This window comes from Chamaea fasciata, unplaced genomic scaffold, assembly GCF_029207755.1.
Source record: "Chamaea fasciata isolate MVZ Bird 193981 ecotype frontalis unplaced genomic scaffold, bChaFas1.0.hap1 SCAF_4, whole genome shotgun sequence".
NCBI lineage: Eukaryota > Metazoa > Chordata > Aves > Passeriformes > Sylviidae > Chamaea > Chamaea fasciata.
Window position 1 is genome coordinate 54,072,014 of NW_027094089.1, and position 18,302 is coordinate 54,090,315.

The following is an 18,302-nucleotide window of genomic DNA, read 5'->3' on the forward strand; positions in this document are numbered from 1 at the left end:
CATGCTCCCATGACAAAGACTGACCTCTTTCTTCTTTCTAACTGCCTCTAAGCAGCTCTGGAAATGCAGGAATGAGTTCCTAGACTGAAAGACATGGAAAATGTCATGACAGACTCTCACTTGTGGGGCCAGTGAACTCACCTGAAGAGGCTTCAAGGGATTCAGGTTAGCACGGAAGGATTGCTCAGCTGCATGGAGTTTTTCCTTTGACATGGTGCAAATGAAGGCTTCAGAGTCCATGGTTGCTATCTGATTTTGTGTCATAAGAAATTCAGATGATGTCGAGCTATTGCAGAGATTTCGCAGTCGCATTCGATAACCAGACACAACGACCTATGAAAGTGGGAAAAGCATGTAAGTCTGTCTTCATCTAAGACTCCAACAAAAGAACTTTGCTCAGGTTATTATTCAAAGCAAACCATTCATAACATTTCCAGACAGAGGTAGGGGGATGTTCTCTACAGGTTTAGCAGCCCAGCTTCTTATGCAACTTAGCTCCAAGAAAAACCTTTCCCTGCTGAGAACATGTAAGAGAAAGGTCTCTCTTCACTTCCCTGCACATATGCACAAAGCAGCAGTGATCCTGCCCTCCACAGCAGCCATTTCCTCCAACCAAGGAGACATGTATTGCCTAATGTTCAGTCTTCTGGGAACGGAGACACAGAGAAAAACAAGGCTTGTGACCAAACCCAAGTCTGACAAATCTATGTGAAGGGCAAAAGACTTATGTCCCAAACTACTTAGACGTATCTGCCAGCCACATTTTCTATGCAGTAATGATTCAGAATAATCTCCCTTAACTCTGAAGCATCTACTCATTAACTGCTGAGACAAACATTTTGCAGTGTTTTTGAGCAGATAATGTATCAGCAAAAAAAAAAAAGTTATCTTACTGACTGCAACAAAAGAGATAAGATCCTAGAGTCTTCCTTCACAGGCATACTTCCTTAAGGTAATGGTTCCCTTGTCAATAATGTTTCCTAAGCCACATGTAATCACCTTATTAACAAACCTGACAAAATCCCTTTGGGTTATCACCAGACTGTTTCAGACGTGATAAACAAATTCTTTTAATAAGGTCAGTTACCAACTTGTTTGCTGAACAAAAAAGTCCATGTCAAAAAGCTGCATACTTCTCAAAGGTGATAAACAAGGAAAAACCCAGAGTCTGCTATTGGAAAGAAACTTTTGTTTGCCTTGGGGCTAGACAGATGGAACCATTTTACTGTAAATGCACAGGTAACAACAGCTGTGGACTTAACTTCTTCTTTCTGTCATTTCATAAGACTCAGTGTGCATTACCCAACTTACAACAACAACTAAAGAGGATTGATCTACATTCCAGAAGAGTTAGCAGCTCCTGAACCAGGCTGGTAAGTCTGAAATTTCTGGCCTGTCAAAACCAAAGGGGTATGCACAATCTGGGAGAAGTAGTGCATTTCAGGAAAAAAGCAAATGGAACTGACAGGAAAGAGAAGGGATTTTTAATGCAATACTCATGCAAACCTTTAATCTTGGTCCATATCCCTATGCCAAAAATAGGATCTTTAAATGCCACACAGTTCTCACATCAAAAAGACTTGCCTTTTGAAAATCTGGGGTACTCTTTCTCTTGCCAGCAGGGATATTACTACCAGTGTTATAGCCATGCTGAAAAGAAGATATCTGTGGGGCACTGAAATAACATTCCCAGAACAAGCTTCCCTGGGGAGACATATAGAAAAACCAGTGTCTCCCAGTGCCTCAGTGTTCACTCACAAGAAGTGAAGGTGACCAACCTTCACCATTCTGAAAATGTCCACCTTTTTCAGCCAGACTTCATGCTCTTTTGGAGAGAAGCTGCCCTTTTCAAGCACTGAGGTTCATAGCATGAGACCTTAGAAAAAACACTCTACCTATCCACCCCAGACTGAAACTCCCTGTCTTACTAAGTCCACAAGTTCTCTAACCACTTGCGGTCATCTGAACCCATGCTGTCTTCAACAGGAAAAATACATCCTAAATGACAGGTTTAGTCCCCTGAGGACTCTCAAAATGCCAAGCTCATGCCTGAAAGTAGTGATAGGTAATTGTTCTGTCCTTACATATCACATAATTCTCTCATTGGGACTTTTCCTGCTTCATGAAATAGATTTGTTCCAAGCAGAATATGCACTGGCCATTACTATTTACTCTCCACTGTTACTCAATTCATCATGCTGCAGCATAGGCCCAGGAACTCACTGTGCCTTCAACTTTTCAGAGGGACAGGACCAATTCCTGCCTCCAAGCCACACCAGGGCTGTCTGGCCACACCTCTGCAACTGCAGCATACCAGACTTGATTACATAGCTGCCTGCCCACTGCTGACCCAGGCACCTTCCAAATCCCACACCCTTCTGAGCACACCTGCCACCACTGGAAAAACACAAGGCTGAGCCACTCAGCCCCAGGAAGCAACATGCCCATCAAGACAAGGCTTTGGTCGCTGTGATCTGTTTGCACTAATTTCAGTACGCTGGATACACAACCCTGCTGGACTTGCTGGAGTGTTGTCATTACAGTCACATTAGTGAACAGTCCCATCTCCTTGGAGACTTCAGTTCCTTACTTGGTTGCATATCCTAACTTCCAGCCTCGCTGAACAACCTCAGAACACCAACAGACTGCAAAGAAGGCTGTATCCTCTGTGAAAGGTTGGCATACTCTGGAAAGGCCCTTTCACTACATGACTTTTGAACGAAGCTGTGACCCACTCATTCAGAGACCTAACAAATACTGCCTATTAATACTGAAGTCACTAGTCAGTTCAGCAGTGAGATCAGATCTCCAAACCAGATCTCCAGCAAAATCAAAGACGTCCATTTTGTGAGTCAGATAAAGTCATTTTCCAGGAAGGGAGAGGTCCGCATCTCTTGTTACCATCTGTATTAGAAACATGCTCAAAGAAAATTTGGTGGGCTAGTGCTCTGTTCTGCAGCCTAATGTCCTGATGCTCAGATTAGCTCTTCTTGCCACCCCTGAGCACAGAATGCTGTTATGACTTAGCAGCATCACTCCCAGTGCTTTAGCAGACTCAGCTCAAGAATTACCAAGAGCACAGCTTGAAGCATTCAAGGAAGAACAAGGTGACTGATCAGCCTTTCACCACCCTTCAGACACATTATGTAGATAAGAGCTAAGCTTTTTTCCTATTTCCATTTCCTTATACAACCAATGCAGTATGGTAGTCATACAATGTATGGTGAGGTTTTTTGCCTGTTTGAAAATCTTTCTGCCCCTCCACTAACTTAGAGAGAATGATAAGAATGCTGTTGCTGCAGTCTTCCAGTTACCCTCCAAGAATCATGTGTAGCATGATTCTGTCTTAATCTAATTAGTTTCAAGTAAAACAAAACTTGCAGCCTAAAATGGGTAAGAATTTTTTCCCTGCTTTACATTTTTTAGTAGAATGATCCTTAACTTGTAGGATAACTTATCAAACTGCACTAAAACAGATGGCTTGAAAGAATTCACCAAAAAACAAGACAATGTGTGCAAAGAGGGACAGCATCTGTAACTACAGGAAAAAAAAGACTAAAAGGACAATTAATCCATTCCACTTCAATGAAAAGATCTGATATGGAGCTGAGGATCAAAACTGATTTCCTCCTCCTTTTGCATACCATCCTTTGCATTCTTTCAAGAGAACCCTGGGTCTTTCTTTGAAGTCTGTTCTGACTTCTTCATTAGAAAGGATACTGGTGGACTAATTCATCAAGCCTAGCAAAAAACTTGTTACAAGCTTGACAATGACAGACAGCAATCACAAGACGGGGCTCCAGCCCACTGTCACCACCAGCTATGTTTATGACTGCAATCATGGGGCCCTCAGGAGCAGGATTCCTGTACTACGTAATTTACAATGTGTCTGTCTTGATGCATTGGCCACAAACCTAAAAGTAGAACTCCTGCTGCTGCACAGCAACGTAAGGCATAGCAAGACTTAGAAACCCTGTTCCAGTTAAAGCTGAGTGACTGAAAACAGTCAGAACAGTGCTAGCAGCGTAATTAATGTTTTACTTCCCTTAAAAAAAAAAAAAAAAAAAAAAAAAAAAAAAAAAAAGAAGGAAGGAAGAAATTCAGTTTAGCTTGAGGATACTATTAGGCAGTTCAAAACATTTGCTCAAGAGGTCCGAGTGTCCTTTTACAGCTTAAAATCATGTAAGACAGTAAATTGAGGGCAAGAGGGAAGAGAGAAGGGGGGAATACATTTTCTTCTGTGTTTCTACAGCACCTAGCACAGAGGGGTCCAGCATTGTGGATCTTGGCATTACAGCCAAACAAACAAGAGACGAGCATTATGTTAGGAGTTCAAAGTACACTTTACCTGCTGAAGGTTGATCCCTGCATCCAGTAGCTCCTCTACTGCAGATGATGGCATGGACACATTGTGATGGAGGAAGTCAGAGAATGTTTCATTGTCAATCAGGAAATCCCGAAGTTTCAAGTCTGGAAAATGACAAAACAAGCAAAATTCTGGTCACAGCAAAGCCAAAAGAAAACTCATGTGAGAGCACTGAACAGGGTGAGAAAGTCAAGATTACAAATGGGGGAGAGGGAATTACACAGATTATAACACAAAAGGAAGAGGAGCTGCTGGTAAAGCGCTCTGAAACTTGGTAGGCTTCAGAAATGTCAATCCATGATGTCTAGGTCTCAGAAAAAACCCAACAACAAAAAAAGCAATCAATCTTCAAAACCAACTCCCGTTAATGTCATTACTTCAGGTCAATTTGCTCATACATACACAAAAGCAAGGCACACCAAATTGGTCCACTGATCTGAAACCTACCACAGCATTAGCACTTAATCCCTGTGTTGTTACTGAACATGGGCCTGAACTGCTGCATGGACCACTGAGGGACTTACTAGCCTTTAGTTAATTATGTTAACAGCTGATGTACTCTATCATAAATTTCAAAGTCTGACATATGCAGACACACAGAAGAGATATAGATTTAGGAAACAATCTTAGCTACTTGGAATTCAAAAATATATTTGCAGTATTGTTTCCATTTTCCTTCCCCAGTGCCTCACCTCCTCAAACCATTGGTATTTTAGCACTTGACTTTGAAACAAATTTGTACCTACACCACAGCAGATGGGAATTATCTGGAAATTATAATCCAAGCACACGATAAAGTCCACAAAACTAGACCTTCAGAAGCTGACTCTCACAGCTGACACTGTTTTGGGGGTCTTTTGAGGGGTTTTGCGTCTGGGATTGGTTTTGTTTGTTTCCGGGGCAGGTTTCGTTTGTTTTGTTTTGTGGTTTGCTTGGGGGTGTTTTTTTGTGGGGGGAGGGAGGAGTGTTTAGTTTTGGTTTGGTTTTCATTGTTGCTGTTTCTTTAAGAGAGAGGACAATTCTATCTCCACAATGCTTAAACAAGAAGTGATGAGCAAAGCAGCTAGGCCAGGGGGAGGTGAGAGACCAATGTCCTATAGGATTTACCAGAGACAACTAGCTAGGTGTCATGCTGTATTTTCTACTTTAGGAATATAGGATGCAGCAACCCAGAGCAAATTGTGGAAAACAATGAGCCCTAAAGAGAAAGTAATGATATGGAAGAATGAGGGGTTTGTACCTTTCCCCTCCTATAGGGAATAGCTGTAACAACCTTTTCCCCCACCTCTTATGCAGGAGGGTTTTTTTGCTTGGGTTATTGTTCATTTGTTTGTTTGTTTGTTTGGGGGTTTGGTTGTTTTGGTGGGTTTGGGGGGTTTTTTTGGTTCGTTGGCTTTGGTTTTGTAGGGGGTGGGTTTGGCTTAAGTTGGGTAGATGATACTGTCACGAATGGGCCCCATCAGGAAAAAGTATGGTCTGCACTTGGGGTGCCTCCGGAAGTGACAGGGAGACTGGTGGTTCGGGTGCCACTTCTGCTTCCCAGCCCGATCCTGGTGGAGGAGCCGGCAAGGGGAGGAACCACCCACTCTGCTCTTGAGGCACGAAGTACACGGGGTTACTGACGGTCATTGCTCCCTCATCTACATATCCAGTTACAAATTCCCCGTTGCCTGTTTGTTCCACACGAAAAAGAAAATCACCCGCCTCAGCTGAGGCAACGCGGAGGTTACTCAGGGGCAAAAGTTTCTCCCTCGCCCTCCCTCTCCCACGCAGCAGGACCACTCATGAATATGCTGGTTTTGAGCACGCCCCACTTGAACCCCGATAGCAAAATCCACCATCACTCCCACTCCCTTCCCAGGAAAGGCTGGGAAAAGATCTGGCTCCTGCAATAACACAAAACCATCCTTTTCTTTCCAGCAGAGACTAAAGCACCCTCCTTCACTGCAAACAGAGGAAAAACTTTCCCCCCACCTGATTCCTTGGTTACTTCCTACATGTGCCAAACTCCCTAAACATTTCTACAGCTTGTTTATTTTTTGGTGAGATAATCAACTATTCAGAAAGTCAGATGGACAAAGGGGTGGCTGACTGAAGGCACACTGGCAAGCATAGATCAGACGTCTGCAAGCTTTTTTCATCTGCCCCTACTTAAGATATTTTTCAAGCTTCTCTTAAAGGGCCACATGCCTTATGAGAAGAAAAAAAAAAAAAGGTAGTCAAGCAATAATTCTTCCACTTTTCTGTTTCCTCAGTGAGGTGTTGCTTTTTGGTTTGGCTAGTCTATTTTATCTGGGTTTAGCTTGGAGGTTTTGTGCCATATGGAGGCATGATTTTTATGGTCACAGAGATATTCTATAGGCAACTGCAGGAATGCAACCTGAACCACACTGAGATTCCTGTTGACCTCCCTGTAATCATGACGGGGGAGTAACAAAGAATCAGCATCTTTCACAGCTGTAATTAACCAGCCCAGTATTAGCAGAGCATTTGTCCCCTTCCTTTTTTGTCATGCCAAGCTTTTTCAGACTTACTTAGCTTGAGAATTCACTGAAAATCAATGCTGCCTTCCAAGAACTCCTACAAACACCTGAACAAGTTTTCATCATCATTTGGAGTAAGACATGAAGGAAATAGAACAAGGTTACCAGAACTATAGGGCAGTGTTTGGCTTCCCGACAGCTGATCATGAAGCTGTGATCACTACCCAAGACCACACGTAAAAGGTCTGCAAGACCAAGGCACCAAATCCCAACACTATGGTCCTGGCTGCAGTGCCCTAAGCACACAGCCAGCCTTTCGTACCATGAATTTTCTCCCCACCCCCATCCAGTCATACTTCCAGGACTTGTGGGTCAGTGTCTTATGCAATCCCTCTTGAACACAGAGACATGCATAACAGCTTGCACATGAAACCACAGAAACCACTGAACCCTGCAATGCATCTAAATCCTTTCTCTGGATACCTTAAAAACTCAAGAGTTAACAGAGATTTCCTCTGGTAAACAGCCATTCCCATCCAAGACGACTGCTTGCCCACTAGGGCCTAAAGGAAATAAATGAGCATTACTTAGAAAAACCCCTCCAAAAATAGAAAGCAAAAGAAACAGGCAAGCCTTCTGAAGACTAATACCAAGGTTACTTAATAATGCAAACAGTTGGAGTGGAAGAACACATTTTACCTCCACGAGCCTACTACTGCAGTATTTTCCTGACATAAAGGTTTAGACACACTATCAAGTTACTCAAATAAACCAGACAAAATGTCAGCTTGAACATGATATAACCTGCATGTTTCCTCTCTTGCTTGAGATTGGCCAAGAGCATCATTACAGGCAGCCACTGGAAGCTGGTGGGCACAGAACAATGCTAGGCAGCACACTGGAGACCAATCTCCCCATGTACTTTGACATGGACATGCAGCCTCTTCTTGCCCCCCCATTTCACCTTCAACAGAAAACTCAGGGAGCTGCAGCCCTGCAGGCTCCCTGAAACCCAGCACAGGGTTCAGCCTCCTGGCTGAAGCCATAGGCCCCAGCCCTAGGCAAGTCCTAGGCACAAATGGGGAGATAAACTTGAGGTCAGACTGAGCAAACACACTCAAAGACTGGCAAATCTGATGTGAACCATCTTGCTGATTCAGTGGTGGGATAGTCAGCAGAAATAATACTGAGAGAGTTTTTCCCCATGGCAGACTACTTTCACAGTTTCAGTCCTGACATCAAGGGAGCAACAGCAGATAACAGAGACCTTTGCTTACAAACCACGCAAATAACCCCCAAAACCAACAGCAAGGCAGAAATGTCTTTGTTGTAATTAGCTCCAGTTTGGGCGCAGTCTGACAACGCAACAGGCGACCATCCCCATCCACATGAAACAAGCAGAAGAGATGTCCATATCCCATGTGAAACAGGGAGAAAGATCCTTTGTATGGTCACATAAGGAAGCTTCCAGCACAACTGAGAACTCCCAGACCTGGAGGTCTTGTGCCTTAACCACAAAACATCCCTTCCTCTCTGAAGTCACCAGTCAGGATTAGACAATCGCACATGTCAGCATTTAACAAATATTGTTTTCACAAAAGGCACAGCTGTCTTTTATTTCCACACAGCTCAAATGAACCTGCATTCTGGGCATCAAAACCAGAAACTCTCAGATTTTCAAATCTCAGAGCATCTCCTACTGTAACACTGTATTACATCCTAAAATTTACATTTTACTGACAACTTAACCTTTTCCAGAACCTTCATGCCAGGGCACAGTGGTAGGCCAGTCAGTCCTTGCTTAAGAATCAAACCTTTGTGACAAAAAAACCCCAAACCCAAACCCCAAAACATGTATTCAAAGAGCTCAAGACAATCACAAGAATTAGTGAAGAAAAACAACCTCTATGCTTGCTATATTACTGATTAAAATGAACATCAAAATAAAAATAGGCATTATAAAAAACCAGCAAACCAATGCTATGTGGGGGACTCTGGTTCCATGCAGACCAGAACTGAACACTGATTGTGCAGTGAAGGAAGCATCTATGGTCTGAAAGCCATAGGGTTTTAGTTTCTTAATTCCAGAAACACATGCCCAGTTACTTTCACAAGCTCAAAAGGTGGGTCAAAGTGCAAGAGAAGCCATGGCTGGGAATCAGTTTTCGTTTGTTGATCTTATTACAATTATGACCGTAAGAGGTTCCATAGTGAGCAGTGACAATTTCCAACAGTACTGGGAAGATACACAGACAAATGAAAAAAAGAAAAGCTTCTAGGGGCAGGTTACAGGACAAGACTTCTCAAACATCTCTCCCATTCTTTCTTCTTTCACTGAGAAACACAATGGTCTCATACCTTCATTCAGAAACTTAATGGTGCAGTGTCTGTTAAAATTAAACAGCAGAGCGGGAAAACAGAACCCCACGGAAATTGTCGCTATGTTTTTCATATCCTGAACACTGTGTTCTAAAAATAAAAGGCATGCAAATGGTATTCAATGTTATCTCAATCCACTGTCGAGTACAAAGCACATCAAGTCGCATGTTAATTTGTGGGGTTTCTGCCCATAATCTACAATATACTAAGTTTTCAACCACTTTAAAGTTAACAAGCTCAATGAAAACACTGTGACAGTGAGACCTACTTCCCAGCTTCACATACCTTAACTCCCCATAAAAAACAAATGAAGGGAAGGGGAGAAGGAGCTTCATGCCTTAAGTTAATTCAGCAGCTAAGAGGGAAGTAGGGCAATATGTCTGATCTACAGACATGGCTTTTTGTCATCGGGAGATTTCTCTCTGCTAATTAAACATGCAAGAGTGAAAACAATTACGTTACTTTCTTTATATACGTTGCACTTTGGGAGACTTGCAAGCCTTTGGCTAAGCCTGAATTCATCATGTATTCAGCTAAACATCAAGCCAACATAGAAGCTAGTACTAAATTCTGACCCTTACTTCTTACGATAAAGACTGTTCATAGGGCAACCCAATCATTTTTATAACAGCAACTAAGGAGTCACAGCAAGATGAAACAGTGAAATAGGATGAGGCATGAGACACTTTTGCTTCATTTTTTTTGAATCAGCAAGGTTCCACAAGTGCCCAAAGGAGATCAAAAAAAGAGAAGTGGTTTCCCAGCTCAGCACCTGTGTCCACTAATTAACAGAAGGAGCAAAGCAAGGAAGAATGTCAAGCAAGCAAACAAGGTACTTTTCTTGTCCCTGTTTAAAGACTTCAGACTGACAATTCCCCATTCAGGTAAAACTGCACTTCTACAGGAAGGGAAGGCCCAGCCTGACTGTACAGCTGGCTGTCAAGTCTGTGCAAAACTGTGCCCAGGCATGACTGGGGAACCAGGTCCCAAGGCACCCTGGTCACACAGGCCTGCTTCACCCAGGGCATTGCTTCTTCACTGATCATACTTCCAGCAACAGGAGATTTGGAAAACACAAGCCCATGGAGATGCTGAAACTGAGACTAAGAGCAAAACCTCTAGCAGCTGAGAGCATTTACTGGTAGCACCATTACAAAGATTCTAGCTAGAAACCCATCTTCTAGGAAACCCCCACATGGTGAGATGACATGGGCAGGCAAATCAAATGCTGCCACAGAATTACCTGGTGGACTCAAAATTTGTATTAATTTTTCATTATCTTGGAAAAATTCCTCTTGAATAGGTGACAGGTACACTTGAACACCTGGACTGATTTTCACACATGACCTATCACTGGGATTTATTGACAAAAGATGTCGGAAGCTACTTCCTATAAAAATAAAAAGGGGCTCTCAAATAATTTCAACAGCAGAATCAAAGACTAAACGACTTGTAATTTTATGACCCTCCAGAGGAAACAGCAATCTCCTAATGGTGAACCATGCTACTGCAGGGTACCCTACTGAGCCAATGATTCTGACTGACAATGTGAAAAACAAACTTTTCACAGTGCCGGGCAAGGCAACAAGTTCTCACTTGCCTTCATTATAATCCTAACCTTGGACAACACATCCAAAAATCATGATAAAGTAGTATTTTTAAAGATTTTTGGTCTTGGTTTTTTTAGCAGTTACAATGTTTTAATGATTCTTTTTCTCTAGGGCAGCTTTCATTCTGTGAGGTGAGACCAGCTCTCAGAGCTGCCTGTGTACTTATTAATGCTGGCAAGAGCTAAACTGTCCTCAGAAAAAGTTGGACAGCCATACCCTGATTTGCTTACAAGAAATCAAGCAGCTCAGCAGGCCTGTTGTGCAGGATTGACTAGTGTGAAAATACAAGTCTAATTTGCTCACAGTCAAAGTGCTGTACCTTCTGCAGCCATGGCCTGACCTGTTTTTACAGCAGGCTACAGCTCTCTGCTCTGAAGTCATCACACATCAAACAGTGCGGCCTCTGCAGACACTAGATAATACCAAAGTGAACACCCCACTAACCAGGGCCCATCATCTTCGTATATCTGCCATGCCAAATGGTGATGTGAGTAAAGAGGGGGCAGCCTCTCATCCATCTCCAGCAGTCAGCACCTCTCCTAAGAGAAAGGAAAATGCTGTGCAACAGGCCCAGGTCTTCCCTCTCATCTTGGGACTGTGACATTGGGACCACCTCCATTCCTCTCTAAGTCATAATTTTTGCTTAGAAGAGCTTTAAATATAAAACAAGTCCAGCACAATTACTCTGGCAGAAAACACAGCTCTCGGCATGTAACAACACACATACACAAACCAGTCCTCAGATAGCCTTCACTGGGGGTACACTGACTTCAGGCATGTAGCACCCATTAAGCTGAGATCCCACCTCTGCCCTGCATGGGATGCCAGCAGTAAACACAAGGCTAATACATCCCTTTGTGCAGCTGTTTTGTGCAAAGGCCATCAGGCCCTCTTCCTCTATGACACACATGACAAGAGAAAGACGCTCCCTCAGAAAGCAGAGACAAGGCACAGAGACAAAAACCTCAGACTGGTCACCACAGCCCTGCCAGCAAACACAGCCTGCAGAGCTCCTGCCTAAGGAGGGGCACACCCAACCATCTCCCTAAGCCCCACATTATGGATCAGAGCAGATATTCTCGTGACTTTCCCCATTGCAAGGCAAATTCTGTTATCTGCACCGACAACCATGAAACAGAACTTGCCAATGAAAAAGCAGAAAGAAATTACACAGACTTCTCACAGTGCAAAAAAATTAAGCAGGCTTTAAGGAAACACCCTACAAACAGTCACTGTATTGCTTTAAGAAGCAAATCCTGAGCAGAGCTCCAAACTGCATGGCATTATTACTGGTTGAAAATTCTCCTGCTAATGTTCACAAAATAAGGACAAACTGCAAATTTCTTAGCCTCTGAACTGGATTGTCAGACACAGAGATGATGGACCACAGATCTGATGATATAAAATACTTCATTATTAAACAAAATTATTTTCAGGAGTGGTAAACTGGATACATTCAGGGATGGTACAAACTACAGAGAAGGCCCTCCAAACCCAACTCAGAGCAAGATGGGCTCTTCCTTCTGCAGTAGGAATATGCCCTGGATAACATGCAGGTTTTAGATGTTTCAAAACATCAGCTCAGAGAGTAAAATATATTACAAAAAAAAAACCCCAAACAATAGAGAGACTGAAAACCAAGTGCCATGGTCACATCCAGTCACATACCATGATTCTAATGGCAAACATAAGCACATAAGGAATGGCACTATGTTATTAGAAATGCATGGAGCTAAGCAGAAGTTGAAAGGGTAACCTGTGACCAAGGAGGACCCTGTCCAGAATTCCTTGTACTTGAGCAAGTGACCGTAAATTTAGGAAAAAGCAGGGCTGGACATTTTAATGAGATGACCATTACTAATAGCAGAAGTGTTTTCATAAGCATGCCTCCATGAGACTGCTGGTTCAAATGCAACCAGGAGACACTTAGGTGAGAATCATTCTGAACCCCTAAAACAAGCAGGCAGAATGAATCCAGTAGCATCTTCCTACTTGCAAATTATCACAGCACCACCTATCCAGTCCTGAAGAGCTTCTCCTATGAAACTGGCAGGGGTAATGATGAACCTTAGGCAAAATAGCAGGCAGAGTTTTCCAGGATCAAAGCACCCTGACTGTCCTGCACTTGTATTTGCTCTTCCTTACACAGAAAGGCTGATTAGAGAAGAAAAAGCTACCCCCCTCCCTTGGGTGTGAAGGCTCACCCTGCCAGATATCTGTTCCTCTTACTTGCCACAAATTTGGGGAACCTGACTGACATCTGACATATTCCAAAGTTTAGCAAGATACCAAGTCTGCAGTCAGCAGCTCTTAGAAGCTCTTATTTTTCCTATGCTCAGGAAGACCTGGGACTTCTGAATTTAGTGCTAAATCCTAATGCTCCTTATCTAGCACACTACAGCACAAGCCACCTTCAGAACAAAGAGTAAAACCAATCAAAAAATGCCTAAGATTAACAACAATAAGCCAATCATTATACTGCACCTAGTTTAACCAGAAACACTGTCTACTTCCACTGAAAACATATCTACATCTAAAGTATTTCAGCCACCCATGATTGCTTCCTACATTTCAATTTAGTTGGTCACTGCAAAGTAACCCTTACGGAGAGTTGTTTGGGTTTGCTTTTGAATGTCAGGTCCAATGGAAGGGGAAAAAACCCTCAAACTTCAGCACTAAAGAAAAGATTGTTTTCTGCACCTAGTTTAGGGCAACCTTTGCAACCATTCAAGCCCTTCACTACTGTAAATCAGACTGCTGAGCAACACCTCTTCAAAATAATTGAAGAACTTTCTCACTCTTTGGGAAACACTGAAAAACAGATGCTTAGTAGATAATGACTGCCCAAATTCACATAAAGTTTTGGCTGGAAATCATGTCTTTCATATTCTAACACTATACTACACTACATCAGGATGGTCCCAACAGACCCTGCCTTGGTAGTTTCAGGAGCTCATCCTTCCCAGCTGACTTTGTATTGGACTGTGAATATACTAACCAATCCTTCCCTTTGGTACTGACATAACTTGCTGGCTGAAAATACACCCTGGTGCATTTGCACCACTGTGTTTTACACAGAGGACTGGATTACTTCTAGGCACAGAGAAGAGCAGTGCCTCCTGGTACTTCAGGAGTCTGATTCTGTGTACCAGAGTCACTGGTAAGCACTCAGTTACCTGAAGAAAATGGAGTATGTACTGCTGGAGAGGTCTTATGCATTATTTGTATGGATACACTGGTAAAATTCCTCACACTTACAGGCAGCAGCAGAGATAACATGAAAAAGAAGGAAAAAGACCAGGTAGGTGAAGACACTCGGGGCCTCAAAGGACTACTTCACTGTCTTGATTTCTGTTCTCTGGCTTTAAAGCACACTGCTGTTCCCCATCTGCCAGGTGGGAAGCATGTGAACAGAGCAGGGTAAAACCATAGGCGATGGCTCCTTACCATGTCGTCACAGAGTTGTGCCTTTGATGCAATTAAAATCGTTGGGACAATGGACTTCCAATGAATGTCCACATCACATCTCAAGTGTCAAAACCACTTTTTTTTTTTTTAACTCCCTACTGTTCTGAAGTAGCTTTTTGTTGGGTAGGCAGCAGCGCTGCTTTCCTAAGGAGGTGGTTAGCACAATCCAGAATAGACACTCAGACTTCAGATATTGCTATCTTTGCAGTAAACTGTCTTGCCCCATCAGCAAATCTCCTTCTGGCACATATCCATTCTCAGTCAACTTCAGATATGGTCCAGTTTCAGCTGCACTTCTTAGAATAGATAGAGAACTGTACAGAAAAGACCTCCAAAGATATTATAGTTTATGCTTATTAAGTTATAACTGTCTGTAGTTACATAAACCTGACAATGTCAAGAAAAACACATCTAAATACTACCTGAGGTAGTATGTTCCTCTAAAAATATGTCTAGAAGAACAGAAAGGTTCAGGGAGGGGAAAAAAAAACCCACCACAAAACACCAAATCTCACAGGAAAGGGCATTATTTTAAATCCTTTCAAAGGGTCTTTTATTGCACGATTCTTAAAACTAAAGCTAAATTAGAAAGGAACGGAAACTGGCTGTTTACAAAGCATGTGTGTCACAGAACAGCATGAATCTCTCCCACATACAGCACATAGAGTGCTGCCAGGTCAGCATAAAAAAAAAGCTAGGGCAAGACCTTCAGCTAATCGTTGAGCTACATTTCACTAAATTTTCAGAGCCACATCAATTTTTTACCAGCTGAGGATTCCTGATACACAGGCCTAAGCAATAAGCAGTTTTAACAAACTCTGTTAATTATTGACATTCAGTAAATATATAAGCATATGCCTATTTTTTTAATTCTCCAGCTATTGCATTTAATTCAATGGATTTTTTTCCACTGGAATTTTGAAAATAAAACATATGAACATGTAAGTATGAAACCCATAAAGTGAATTAAAAACATACTTCAAACAATTCCCAACTACTACATGAAACACAACAACAGCAAACAAACTCTAGGGTTGGAAGTGGAGAACGTCACATTTTAATGAAGCTGCAAAGAAATTCAGCAACAGGTGGCAGAAATTTTGCTCCATTTTAGTCAGGATCCCGGAATTAACACTCCTTTATTTTATGACCATCAGGTTTTATTGCATCCTGACTGCATTAAAAACTGCCACATCCTACTGTGTTTCAGAATGAGGGCAGCTGTTTATTTATTTAGCTCACAGGAATGCTGTAAAAATTAGGTAATAAGTGTCTGTAATGCATGCTGAAGATAAAATGTATTATTACTAGAGACAGCTCCAAAGCTGAATATTAACTTGAGAGATATGGGAGGTCAGACCGAAATTAGGCACCCTGGCCTCAGTACTAATCAAACACAGAAGTGTACAGGGCTTTTTCCAAATCGGGCAATTTCATAATCTCCACTCTCACGAGAGCTCAGACCCATGGAAATCCCCTGAGAAAGCTGAACTTTTCATCAGATAACAGTGGTACAAATTTCCTAGGGGACTACTAACACTAAGCTCAATGTGGAAAGTCTCTATCCTGCTGTCTCAACCAACCTCAGACTGTAGCTTAAACAAACCCAATGCAATCTTCCACAAACGAGGCAATTTCTCAAGATTCTGAGATTAGAAGAAAATGAACAAAAATGCATAATTTGCCAGAGTGGAAAACACAAAATAAATGCAAACTGAAGCTAAAACGGCCTAAGTTTTGGCAACATAGTCCTGACATTAACAAGCTGTACTGACAAGGCTACATACAAAGAGGGAGGTAATAGCGAAGTGTGAGAGGTTTAACTGTACACTTAACATTCTCCACTTTATTAGCTGGTTTAAAATAAAAGTCATTGTTGACATACAAGACTAAAGAGAACACCCAGAACTTTTAAAGATGGTCCTACCTCTGCAGCACACACTAACACTAATTAATGACAAGCACAGTAAGGAACTCTTGTTTTATCATTGTGTCTTTATCTAGACAAGTTAAGAAAGATAAAGGTGAAGAAAATTAAGAAACTGCAATTTCTTATCTACTGGAATAGCTCTGTTGCTAATTGCAGTTATTGGTGCTGTTGACTCCCCGATATGCAGTCAAACCATACACTGGCACCATCAGGTTAGCTGCTTCTGAAGGAACCATACTGCCAGTGCAGCCTAATGCTGACAAGCTTGCAGTTTTCCTTGTGTTTTGTTTTTTTAGTTTTTTTGGTTTTTTTAACAGGTTTCACACAATCTTCTGCAACAGGACTCTCAGAAATGTTTTCCTCAAGCTCCTGTCACCTGGTATAATTCAGACACTACAGCAAGGCCAGATTGAATGTAACACCACATATGGTTTTTCAATTCCACATTCAAAGAGACTTCAGTCTTGCTCTATTTCAACTGTACACATCTGCCTGGAATCCAAGATGGCATAATTCTAAACTTCTGTCTTCAAAAGTATCCCTGTACAAAAGAAGTTTAGACAAAAAAAAAAAAGAAAGCCCAGTTCTACAGAATCAGAATACAGCAATACACATTATGCTGTATATTTTTACCCAGCTCAACCTCCAAGCAAAGTCATGTAGTAACAACTGTTCTTGAGCAGTCCCATGGAAAACAAGTATGATTCTCCTGGAAACAGATTTTAAAGTACAGCAGACCTTTGTACCTTGGCCTATATCAAGAAAATTTTATTAGTTTATTCACATACTTGTCTTCCAAATAATAAGGAAAGCAGAAGCAGGCTCTATTGAAAGTGATAATTCCGTATCTAGTTATATTGTAGTCGCATGATGCTATTTTCTGAATTATGCAAATATCATGCAACCTAACTAATTAAAGCTATATACCTAACTACCCAATAAAAAAACTGAGCTCAATGCTGCCATAAGAAATTTTTTCTACCTTTGCCTATCTCTTGACTGTCAGCCTCCCAGTTTCAGTTGAGGACAGAAAAAAATAACAGACCCATTGGACTCACAGAGAGACTTTGTCCACAACCTGTAGTAAAGGACTTAAAGTGCCCTTCAAAGAAGGTTTTGGAAACGTTTTTCTAGAAGATCTGCAGTTGCCAAAACAATTTCCATTTACTTAAAAAAATAAATTCTAAGGACATTCATGTCTGTGCCTGTTCAGCAGCACAGAGATTGGAAGAAAAAATGATTAGGCAAATGTGGGAAAACTACCACGTGTACCTGAATCTCCTACCCAACCAACATGGCACACCACAATCTTTGTGCAACCCAAGCACCTGTTGGCAACTTCTTCCACTTGCTCATTGTGACAGGCTGCATCTGACCACAGCAGAAACCACAGTGCTTCCCACAGAGTCCCAGGTTCCCCCTCCTGGAGGGATGCGTTGGGCTGGGAGGCAGTAGCAGCCAGGAATGCCCTAGGGAGTTCTGCTAAGGGCTATTGCAAGGTAACTGGTACTGAAAACACAAAGGTAAAGTAGCCTTTCTACCTACCCCAATAAATCAAGACTTCTCTACTGATACCACAGGGCAGCATTTTTGGCAACACTTTCCCCCTGACCTGAAGGAAAGGCAAGGACCTGAACGTCACTGTGGAGCACACTATCAGAGAACTCAGGTGTGTATTTATGTGCAGTAACAGGAATGCCACTCCGTCGCAAATGGTGTTTGCAGCTGTTTCTGGGCATACAGGCCACCTGGACATATGGTTTACTAGTCTTCATTCTAGCCTGGCTGGTTTTTATTAGGATTCTTACCAAAGGAAGTCAGGGAGGACACCAGTTTAATTAGGCAGGTGTAAGAATCAATCTGAATGTTTAGCTTGAGGGCGTGGGTTTAATTTTGTTAGGGACAAGACACTGAGGAGGGAGTTAGCCATCACCTTAATGTCACCTAGCAGATAATGTATGACATCCTGTCTCCCTGAGCACCCTTTAATCATGCAGTAACGCACAAGCCACCAGAAAACCTCTCCAAAGGCTGTTCTTTAGCCCAAGCCCTCTACCATCCTTTAC

The 18,302-nt window shown here is 42.2% G+C and overlaps 1 protein-coding gene across 3 annotated transcripts in view; it reads right to left on the minus strand.

Annotated features, from left to right (window-relative positions):
• ABCA1 (ATP binding cassette subfamily A member 1) overlaps positions 1–18,302 on the minus strand; it is a 92,054-nt gene that overhangs the window by 43,447 nt on the left and 30,305 nt on the right. For all 3 annotated transcript variants that reach the window (XM_066181614.1, XM_066181613.1, XM_066181615.1), the window contains 2 exons: positions 4,349–4,470; positions 142–333 (listed from right to left, as the gene is read on the minus strand). In XM_066181614.1, the coding sequence (XP_066037711.1) occupies positions 142–333; positions 4,349–4,470 (314 nt within the window). The remainder of the gene's footprint in view (positions 1–141; positions 334–4,348; positions 4,471–18,302) is intronic.